This window comes from Diadema antillarum, unplaced genomic scaffold (genome assembly GCF_040938485.1).
Source record: "Diadema antillarum isolate AM-2024a unplaced genomic scaffold, OU_Dant_1.0 seq00000229_RagTag, whole genome shotgun sequence".
Classification (NCBI taxonomy): Eukaryota; Metazoa; Echinodermata; class Echinoidea; order Diadematoida; family Diadematidae; genus Diadema; species Diadema antillarum.
Genome location: NW_027271279.1, coordinates 1,388,531 through 1,399,846, shown reverse-complemented (window position 1 = coordinate 1,399,846; position 11,316 = coordinate 1,388,531). Strand labels below are relative to the sequence as shown.

At 37.9% G+C, this 11,316-nt stretch overlaps 1 protein-coding gene across 1 annotated transcript; it reads left to right on the top strand.

Annotated features, from left to right (window-relative positions):
• Nucleotides 1–6,108: 6,108 nt before the first annotated feature.
• On the top strand, nucleotides 6,109–7,227 carry LOC139729246 (solute carrier family 35 member G1-like). Its single transcript, XM_071640176.1, has one exon. It carries the CDS (start codon nucleotides 6,109–6,111, stop codon nucleotides 7,225–7,227), a length of 1,119 nt encoding a protein of 372 aa, XP_071496277.1.
• The last annotated feature ends 4,089 nt before the right edge of the window (nucleotides 7,228–11,316 follow it).

The window sequence follows — 11,316 nt, the reverse complement described above, 5'->3', positions numbered from 1 at the left end:
GGAATCTGACTTTGGAGCAACAGCTAAGTTTGAAAGGCATCAGACATTTACATTTTTCTTCCAGCGGATTCGTTCAACAATGATTGAAAGAAATCAAATGGCAAACTATCAGTTTTTACTCTCACTAGAACAGTTTATTGCTAAAGTTCGTCTCCAGTTTTAATAGGCATAAGTTTGTAAAGTGACCTCAAAGTGTTCATTAAACTTCGAGATATTTGTTTTTGCGCCATGTGATACTTGAACAATGTAATAAAATATTTTGCAAGAGCTTATTTGTTTTTGCGCCATGTGATACTTGAACAATGTAATAAAATATTTTGCAAGAGCTTACTTATGTCTGCCGATACATCTGCTGTAGTTTGTTTTTTGCGTTTTGTATTTTTACTTCTACATTATGTCGTGATCAGGCCTTGTGAGATAAATAGGCTCCTACGAAACCTGAATGGGAGAAAATAATATTGAACAGGTGAAAAATTAGCGGTTTGCTTCGACTATGTCTCCTTCACTTCTTTACACTAAACAGTTCAAAAAATGAAAAATAATGACAATATACTATATAGCCTGGACGTGAGCGGAATTCGTTTGTGTAAGAGTGTGTATGTGAGAGTATGTATATCTGCGTATATGTTTATACCAAAAGTGGGTTCGTGTGTGTGTGTATGTGTGTGTGTGTGTGTGTGTGTGTGTGATAACTTCATTGGGCGAAACAACGTAGGATTATACTGTTTAAGGGCTTTGCAGCATTGTTGGAACCCCCTTATAATGATAGATAATAATAATAATAATAATAATAATAATAATAATAATAATAAATAATAAAAATAATTTCCCATAGGCCTACTAGGCTCTTAGCTGGTTTATCATTTCTCTGCACACAGACAGATTACGCCACTGCACTTCAATCAAACTCAGAATAATGAGAGTGCTCTAATCTTTTTAAAACATAATTCAATCAATATTCTTCAAATCTGCAGTTTGGATTTGATAATTCGATAAATACAGTTTGCTCTGGCTAGGTTATCATTCAAAACCTCTTCATACGTTTATATCTGACGAAATGGCTCTCATTACTTCTGACATTTTACTTCTGCCATTTTTACCTCTGCCATTTTTACCTCTGCCATTTTTACCTCTGCCATTATTACCTCTGCCATTTTTACCTCTGCCATTTTTACCTCTGCCATTTTTACCCCTGCCATTTTTACCCCTGCCATTTTTACCTCTGCCATTTTTACCTCTGCCATTTTTACCTCTGCCATTTTTACCCCTGCCATTTTTACCCCTGCCATTTTTACCCCTGCCATTTTTACCTCTGCCATTTTTACCTCTGCCATTTTTACCTCTGCCATTTTTACCCCTGCCATTTTTACCTCTGCCATTTTTACCTCTGCCATTTTTACCTGGCACCGCTGGGGGGACGGTAGGCATCGCCTTCCAGCTGGGCTGTCACGGAACCTGGCTCCGCTAACTGCGGCTGCAGTCCCGGCTGACACCCCGCTCTTTTTTTTTTTTTTTTTTTTTTTTTTTTGGGGGGGGGGAATTTGTTACCCATGTCAGCCCCGCATGCTCTTTATTCTATACATGCTTTCATGAATGTTTCAAATCTTGCCTCCTGCCTAGCTTCAAAAACCTGAAACCTAGCTGGAGGACGGTAGGCATCGCCTTCCAGCTGGGCTGTCACGGAACCTGGCTCCGCTAACTGCGGCTGCAGTCCCGGCTGACACCCCGGTCTTTTTTTTTTTTCTTCTTCTTCTTCTTTTTTTTTTCTTTTTTTTTTGGGGGGGGAGGAATTTGTTACCCATGTTTTATTATTTGTCATTTATGTATGTATATGTATATGTATATGTATGTGTATGTGTAAAGGTATATGTACAACTCTGTATATGTATATATGTATTATACAAATTATACATATATATTTGCATTACTACACGCACAATCTTTAGAAAGTTCGGGCACACTTCACACGATAAAAACATATTGTGCATGTTATTTCAGAAGAAATGCAATCGATTAAACTGCTAATTTGAATAACCTCATGCAAATTCCATCATTTCCTTTTGATGTAGGCTTACCTTAAAAGCTCAATTTGGTGTGGTAGTGGAGAAACAAGTTAAAACCATGTGCAATATCAGAGGGATCATTTACTTTTTTTTCATTTATATCTGTATGATAATCGATTCCATTTTATGGTTTACTTCATTTAATAGTCAACTTCCTATTTTTCATGTTGAATTCATATTATCATCTGTGTTTGGAAGTTTTCTTGAATAACACATCATCTTACATTAAGAATGATTTTAGTGTTGTTGTTGTTTTGTTTTGTTTTGTTTTGTTTTGGTGTTGTTGTTGTTTTTTTTTTGCATCGTTTACACGTGATTTGATTAAACGTATTTGGTTTGCCCGTATACAATTCACAAAACTTATTGCGCATTTTGGATTAATAGAATCGTATTACTTAATGTTCATCCAGTTAGATATTTCAGCTTTCAGTACTGTTTTTTTTTTTTTTTTTTCATAAGCAGCTTTCTAGGCCTGGTGGAGCCATCGGATGTAGATAAAAAGCTGCCCTAAGAGACGTACATATCTATCCTTCAGATAAGCTTATTATATATAGTTCCCGTCAAGAACCTTCAATTACGGCCCTTTCGTAGGTGAAATGTGTGTGTGTGTGTGTGTGTGTGTGTGTGTGTTTGTGTATCTACTAAATACATAATAAGCAATAACAATCGAGTGCGACGGTGATGTTGGATTGTATCCATTGCCCGAAATACAGGAGATGATTATTTGCTTTATATTCCAATCGATTTACAAACTTGAGATTTGGAAAAAAAAAAGAATGTATTACTTAAAGCAGGCAGATTTTTACTTTGTTATCGTGCGGAATATTACAACACAGACGGTACAACCACGGTCCGCTACGAACGAGACGTACAGGTAGATCTAAGACAAAAACAAGTGATACTGATGTATCGATAATTGTGCGATGTGTACGGATGTGTGCGCCTAGAACTTGATAGATGCGAGGGATACCCTTTATTGATTCCGGCTTTGCAAAAAGTGCTAACGAAAAGTATAGAACATTATTATGTGATCGTATACCACGACATGAAGATTGAGAAAAAAAAAAAACATCTTTTTGTCACGTGTTCTAAATTAGTAATCCCATTGGTCAAACATATTTTTGTGGGATATAATCTCAATAACAAAATAACTCCAGTACACACTGTCAGAAGAATTTTATGAGATGTCATCACCGCATTATGTCAATTGACGTGCTATACGTGAAAATGAACTGAACGTTTTCAAAATTTCGTTCACCTTATTTCATGGTGATGATTCATTGTCCTTATCAACATTATTAACGTTGATTGCACTTTATCAGGTTTTTAACGATCTCACGCTATTATACCTCTAAGGCTAAAAGGCAGGAAGTATCAAGGCCGTGTTGGCGGAATGGATTCTTTGGCATATGTAGCTTCCGTTTTAATTGTAAGACTTTTAATGGACCAATGTTGTTGTTGGTGGTGGTGGTCTTTGTTTTTTTAACCTGCCCTGTACTTCTCTCAAAAGAAGATGTATATAATAGCAATAGCGCGTGTAGCTCCATAGCTGTTGTGGAATGGACTGGCGGTCATTTTGTTAGAAGAAAAAAAAGTTCTCTGTCCATGGACCTCTGATCAGAAGACCGTGTATCATGCCCATCTTTCTCTGGTCCTCATTTGATGCGCTCTATTTCATCTGTTGGAGAGAAAAGGCGTGTGCTTAGTCATAGTAAGAGTTTATACTCATCAACAGGTGGGTGTTCTCCTCGATAATTTCATTTGATTTGATTTGATTTGCCTTGATTTTTTCATGAAGTAGATATTTATATTAAGCATAATAGACAGACAACAATTTGGCAACATTTACAGTCGCCGTTTCATTTCTCGACATTTTGGGAGGATGCTCCTCTTTCTTAAGAGCTCTCTCTCTCTCTCTGTCTCTGTCTTTCCCTCTCTCTTTACATGAGTTTCTTTGTCTGTCTGTTTATATGGGTGTGTGTGTGTACATGTAACTTTTTCTTTCTTTAGGCAATTTGCCGTAGGATTATTAGTTCTGTTCAGTAATTACTTATTGTCCACGAGAAGACTGCAAAATACAAGCTTTGTTTTTCAACATGTCTCCTCCATTCCCCCCCCCCCCAAAAAAATAGATTTGATTCAGTGTAATCACAAGGGCCATACTATTTGATACCGTAACGTCAATTCACTGTATTTTCTCTATTAGAACATTGCTCTGATTTTGTGTTAGGCCTACATTGTGTATCTAATGTTTCGTGTTGTTAGAAATGCAATACAATGAAAGGAAATGTTGAAACCACAATGACTGGGTTTCATGGCCAGTATGCATCTACCTTCCCAATGGAAAAAAAAAATCAAATCACGCTGTTTCCATTTATGTTGTTAGAAGGTGGCAATGTAGGCTCTGTCAAGGGTCTATATATTTGGAACGACAGCTTGTAGAAAGCAGAAAGTGCCGAATTTCATCCCCATTTTACCATGGCCTGATTCAAAACCTTTCTTTCCAAACGATGACAGTCAGTATGTAGTTGTAAGTTTACAAATCATCACTATTTGCAGACCAATCTCACCGAACACTAGATACGCAATCACTATTACCCCCGTCACACTAGAGGCGGAATGAGCCGGAATGCCGTTGAAATGAAAATTCATCCTGCATTCCTGCACATTCGAAGTGCATTCTAAAAAAATTGACAACATTCTGAGTGCGTTCCAAACATTCGGGCCCATTCTTGTGGCCAGTCCGAATGTTTTACCCATGCTTAAAACATTCGAGGAGCATTCGAAGTGGAGAGATATCGATCTGCATTCGAAGGGTATTCTATTTGGACTCAGATTGCATTCTAAATATTCCTACGGCATTCTTACAGCATTTGAAACAATCTGACATCATTTTGAGGTAGAATCGGAACGGTGTTGCACCTCAAATTCTGCCAGAATATCTCAAATGCTCATACAATTACCCCCAGTTAAATACTGGTTAGTGAAAAGGTTAGAGTAAAGATTAGAGTTAGTGTTAGGTTTAGAGATAGAGTTTGGGTAAGGGTTAGGATTGGGTTCAGGATTAGGAGTAGGGTCACGGGAAGGGTCTGGGGTAATTGGCCTAGACACTCTCTTTCAAGGAGGTCTTGCTGGAGGACTGCTTTCTGTAGCAAAGCAACATGGTCCACGGATGATCGGGTTGAGCCTGGTGAAAATACAAGATCCATCACCATTTTATACCTTATTGGAGACCATTCCGGTGGCATTCTTGACACACACAGGACATTCGTGTTGCATTCAAAGTACATTCTAAGTGTATTCTAATTCTGTTTGAATTCGTGAACAAGTATATTATTTGGTTTAAAACTTCTGACCAGTGGTTTCCCCCGACTTTTGCAACACATGGCCTTCCATAGATCGGAGGATTTTCTTTGCTCGTGCATGCAGAGTTAGAAACCTCTGATCAGTAGTTTTTACTTTGCACGAGCAAAGAAAAACCTCTGATCAGTGGTTACATGATATACATGATATAGGAATTCTTGTATATAATTTTTCGTGATGACCCAAATATCTGATTCATATTATGTGCAATTTAACAAGCTGAAGAGCAGAGCGTATTGCAAGCAGCAGCGAAAGGTGGTTAGTAAGACAATCCTGTACTGATGACCAAGTGCGATTTTCACCACTCTTTCTTGTACCATCGCTTTCACAATTATATGAAGAACTACTGCTCTACATAGGCCTACAATAGTCCACACACTTGCACTGCAGATACTGCTCCATCTACAATGTAAAATGCCGTATACAGTGGACTCCCGTTATAACGTCCCGTTATAAGTCGTCGGGACCGGCACATTTCTTTCGTCATATAAAAATTTTGTTATACCTTAACGAATATACAATAAAAAAATAAAGCAAATAATATTGGGGCATGAATTTCTATTTCTTTGTAACAGGAATTTCGTGATTTCTAATCGTATTCGTTATAACAGGAGTGCACTGTACAACTAATTTGGGAAATGTAATATACTTTGTATACTTGTCAATGCAGGGAACAATAATCATGTCGTGGCGTCGATCGAAGAGACCGCGACGAAAACAGATACAGTTGGCACAGATAGACGGACAAGGCAAGGATTCGGAGGAAAGCAGCAATCGACATCAGATGCCGTCGGACCATATAACTGTGTCCCCGACCAATCTTGTCCGGTCCTCTACGGGAGAGAGAGAGAGCCGCTTCTGGCCTCAAATGACTGCCTGCCATCTAGCATGCCTTTTGCGCTGCAGGGGAGTACTTTTGACCCTGACATCTGCAATCCTACTTTCAATTTCAAGTCTGACGACCAAGTTCATATCAGGCAACGTTTCAGCCAATGTAGTAAATTTCTTCTGCCATGTGTCTTTGATGTTATATGCTGCCCCAATACTTGTATGGACAAAAACGTCATTACTTGAAATCAAATTACAAGAGTGGAAATTTCTGTTCTTGCGGGCAGTACTTGGAACTTTATCTGGAATATTCTATTTCCATTCCTTGGCTCTGCTAGATTTATCTACTGCGAAAAGCGTGTTTTATCTCACGCCTATCTTTACGGCAATCTTCGCATCTCTGTTTTTGAAAGAAAGCTGTTCCCTTTTGAAGGTTATCTCTATTTGTGTCAGTGTTGTAGGAATCCTCTTCATCGTGCAACCAAACGTGATATTTGGTAACATCGGTACAACTGGAAGACAAGAGGACAAGGATTTCGTTCTTGGTGTTTGTATCGCTGTGGGCCAGGCACTGGTCGCCGCTTTCATCTATATCACGTTACGGAAAGCAGGGAAGGTGAAAATTGACGTGCACCTAATCATGTTTGTCTTCGGTGCCGTCACCTCTAGTGTCAGCGCTGTCATAGCAACCGCAATGGATGAATGGCGAAATATTTCCTGCGGTAACGATCGTCTCTTCCTCTTGTTGACCGGAATAACTTGTTACTTAGAAGTGAGCTTATTCACTATCGCATTGCGAGCAGAAAGCACTGTTTTAGTGTCTGTCCTACGTACGACTGATGTCGTGTTTACATTTGCCCTAGATATTATCATCTTAAAGACGCTGCCAAATATATGGACAATTCTTGGATCTGTTTTGGTGGTGGCAAGTTCGATTAGCATAACTATTGCGTCATATACAAATATCATATGACCAAGACCAGTAGCTACCCGGGATCATAACAAACGACACTTGCCTTCTAGATAGAGTCCTAGGAGCTTCGTTACTTCATAGTGGATTTAATGTAACCCTACCTTAATGTAACCCTACCTTATGACGGTATAACCATGGGTTGATTTTTTTTTTACTGGTTCGTAAAGCCAAAAGTGTATTCGTGTATTTGTGTGTGTGTGTGTGTGTGTGTGTGTGTGTGTGCTTCGGTTCTTCGGTAATGTATTAGGCACCTATATTTTCACTCATCATACCGTGCTCATGTAGGCCTAATGTCAGGTTATTACACCTGCTGCAAAGTAAAGATTTTATCATGTAAAAAAAAAGAAATATATATATATATATATATATATATATATATATATATATATATTATTTGGCATTCGACATGAAATGTATGAGACTTGGCTTAATTCAGTCCATATACCATCCATGCCCATAAATTAACTTTCTTCGGGCAATAGTCCAGAATAAAAAAGGCTACAAGACTAATGCTCAGCTGGAACAACTAAGAATGGCACTACGACAGTTTATAACAGCAGTGTGGTACATTTTACATCCACATCAACTAGATGACAGCAGAAATGTTTTGTTTCCTCATGTGTTTGTTTTGCTGTTGCTGCCGTTGCCACGCTTTGTCTTTCTCTTCAGTTCTTTGTTTCTGCTTTTGCAATTTCGCACTTCTTTTATCTTCAATTGACTAGTATTTTGGCATCAAAGATTGTTACAACTCCATCGCACAGAACTCTGTGATTAAACAAAACCATCACAGACATTATCTTGGGCTGCTTTTCCGTTAAGCCATATAATTTCATTTCTACTCTGAGGAATTACCATTTAAAATTCATAATGTTTCAATAGTCAGCCATCTTTAGCCATCTAACTAGCCCATAATATCAGAGAATGTGTGCATTTTATTACAGCTTTGTAGATTCGGGATTTGGCATCCATGGCCAAAGTTTAGACAGAACGGAGCTCTCATTACTTTATTTGTGACGATAACATTTAATTAACGAGGAAGATAAAGGAATGACAAACTAAACAACAACACATTTTATAATGAAAGTTATACCAAAGCGGTTCAAGAGAAATGAGTCCCAACTGTCATATTGTATTTGAAGCCAGGTTTGATATTGCCACTCAAAAGTATTTGAAACATGTGGCAAACTGGATCTGCCGCGTAGATATAGGAGAAAGACAACGGACTCCTGTCTCATTGCATAATCATCAGCCACTTTCTAAGGAAGATAATGTCTTTGTGATGGTGATTACTTTTCGCCATCCCTACTTATAAAAGATAGGTAATCTATAATGGTAAAGACACGGGATGCGCGAATAGAGATTGAGCAAAAGATGATTAAATGAGTATGAAAATTATTCAACTGGCCATGCCCGGACACTATTCTGATAAATCTATTCATAAAGAATTATACTTGAAGATTATTCCATATAAGTTTTATTTGTCGGAATTAAGAGGAAAGGTGATAAAACCTACTTTCCAGGAGGGTACAGTTTTAAACACTTTCACATGATACAGCTCTGATTTTACACTTGTGCACATATTTCTGGAAGGGATTGACCTTTGTTTAATGTGCTTTGTTATTAAGTCAGATTTCGTTTCATTTAATAGATAAAAAAGCATATAGCCAACATTAAGTTAACGTTACACGGGCCGGCCATATTTTCAAGCAATGCTTACAATGGGGGCCCTCTGCATAATCGCTTCTTAACTACAATTGTTGATGTAATCCACGCTGCATAGACATGCATACTGTATATTATATCATTAATTTCCTTTTATATCGTTGTTTATGCAAGTCAAACGACTCTGTTTTGAATTTACTTTGTATATTTCCCATATGTTCATGATTATGTAACTTATGTATATTAATTTGCTGATTGATTTATTGATTTGCAGAAAATAAAGTATCTATCAAACTATTAAAAAAAAATAACGTTCACAATGAATCTTCAGATTGCTCAGCAAGACGGCGGCATCAAACCTCGCCATCAAAGTCACAGATGCAACTGTGGATTTTTTGTTTTGTACATCAATAGAGAAGTGACAACTGTTTGAATAATTACAGCCAATTGGAACTCCATCTCTTAAACCTCCTTGGTTGTTGCTAGGCCAGATTTCTATACACAGGCATGTTCCTATCCAGGTGAAGATAATTCCCTTTTTTTGTCAGTGGTAGCTCAGGATTTTTTGAGAAGGACGTGACAGTAGTAGTAGGAAAATTTTGTCACTTGAAGCTGAGATTTTGGAGGGGCAAGACCGTTATTTTAGGGTCTTTAGCAGATACAGCAGCTATACTGCTAGGGTCTGCTGATGACGGCTTGCGATAAAGTCAGGTACCAGCAGCTTCTAGTCATCAGTCAAACTGTAAGTGAATAATAACTTATTGTACAGATCTATTATTCCTTTTGTCGTAAATTATCGCAGAGTAACTTTGTAACAGTACGCTGCCATAAGGTGAAGTGGTTTTAGTGAAATGATGAGATATCTGATTTGAACAGCCTCTCATTGTTACTATGGTGCGAGTTATTCGAAGACAGCTTGATTTATATATCTTATGTGATAACGTAAATGCACTACTTCATCTTGTTGAACTTATAGTAGACAGTATTTGTGGTGGTTACTGACATAATGGTTATTTTATTTTCAAGTCAAGTGCTAAAGGGTTTTTATACTGTTATTGTAATAATGCAGGGAGCATTATTAAGTAAAAAAAAAAGGTAATAAATGCTCAAGTGGAGTAAGATCTTTTTTTTTACATAGACTATAAAGCATCTGGAAATTGTTTGTTTCTGTAGGCATCAAAATGATAACTGCACTGGTTTATCATTTTGGATGTTCATTGATATTGAGTGATATTAGTATGAATGGCACGGTAGGTAGTTTTATGCCGTGGTGATCTCGTTACTGTAGATGGCGTTAACGTGGATCGATCAATTGCGGGTCAATCTGGACAACCCGTGTAAGGAAACTCCAGCTCGTGAGAATATATAATCTCGGGCCACTTCGGGACAGGAAAGGAATCCACCATACACTGCACGTTTGGAAACCGTCGCCTCGACGAGGAGTTGAGCACTCTGCATTCGCGGTGACCGTCGGGAACTGTTTCACGTTCGACGACATTGGATGTAACCGCATGACACTGTTAGGTTTTGTTTATTTCGGAAGGTAAATAGTTTGCACTTTAATCAAACCCTGATTGCAAATTGTATCCACCGATTTAGTTTATTCAAAGACAGAGGAGTTATTGCGAGCGTTGTGTTAAAGAGGCAGGTGGAAACCTAGGTCATTAACTAGAATGAAGTTTATGGAATTAAAGCCATTTTTTGAAGCAGTTGTTAGGTTTTCACTGCAGTATGAATAGTTAAGAGGTTGGGATGAAGCCGGCATGTAAGCCGTGGAAGTTGAGGTGTCATTATAAGACCAGAATTGAACTTATACATTCCCGGAATTATTGTGTTTTGTATTACTTTGTCTGAGCACCGTATTTAAGCAGTCAACACTGGATCAACAAGCCATCACACGCTTTCACCGGCTGTGACACAGCCAACGTATATCATTTTCTCTCTTTATCTTATGGAAATGAAAAATAATGAATTTGAACTGGAACTTAAACTTGAACTTGTCATAGAGCCCATGAGTTATACAGCTCGCAAGTCACACAGCCCATGAGTTCAACACTACTCTCAAAGGTTCAAGAAAAGGCAAACAAAGCCCACGAGACCGACAGGATGAACAGCGCCATCTAAATTTCAACCACATGTATGTAACTGTATAAGGTGTTGCGTTGATAACATAAAAGGGGAAAATAACATACTGTCCGGTGCATTTCCGTCATACTTTCGAGGGTAATATTGTAAATAATTGCATTTGTATGGGTAATTAAGGTGGCGTACATAACGCATATGATTGAATATGATTCAAATCGTTTAGCAAATTATTTTTTGCCTAATACGCTGCCGCTCTGTAGTCTCTTTACAACTTTAGATCAAAATAAGCTGTAGACAAAATAATGAATGCAAAACAGGCAAAGTTATACATTGATTCAGTAT

Bases quoted from the DNA above. Each gene is read 5' to 3' on its own strand.
- LOC139729246 (XM_071640176.1), top strand. From the start codon at position 6,109: ATGTCGTGGCGTCGATCGAAGAGACCGCGACGAAAACAGATACAGTTG.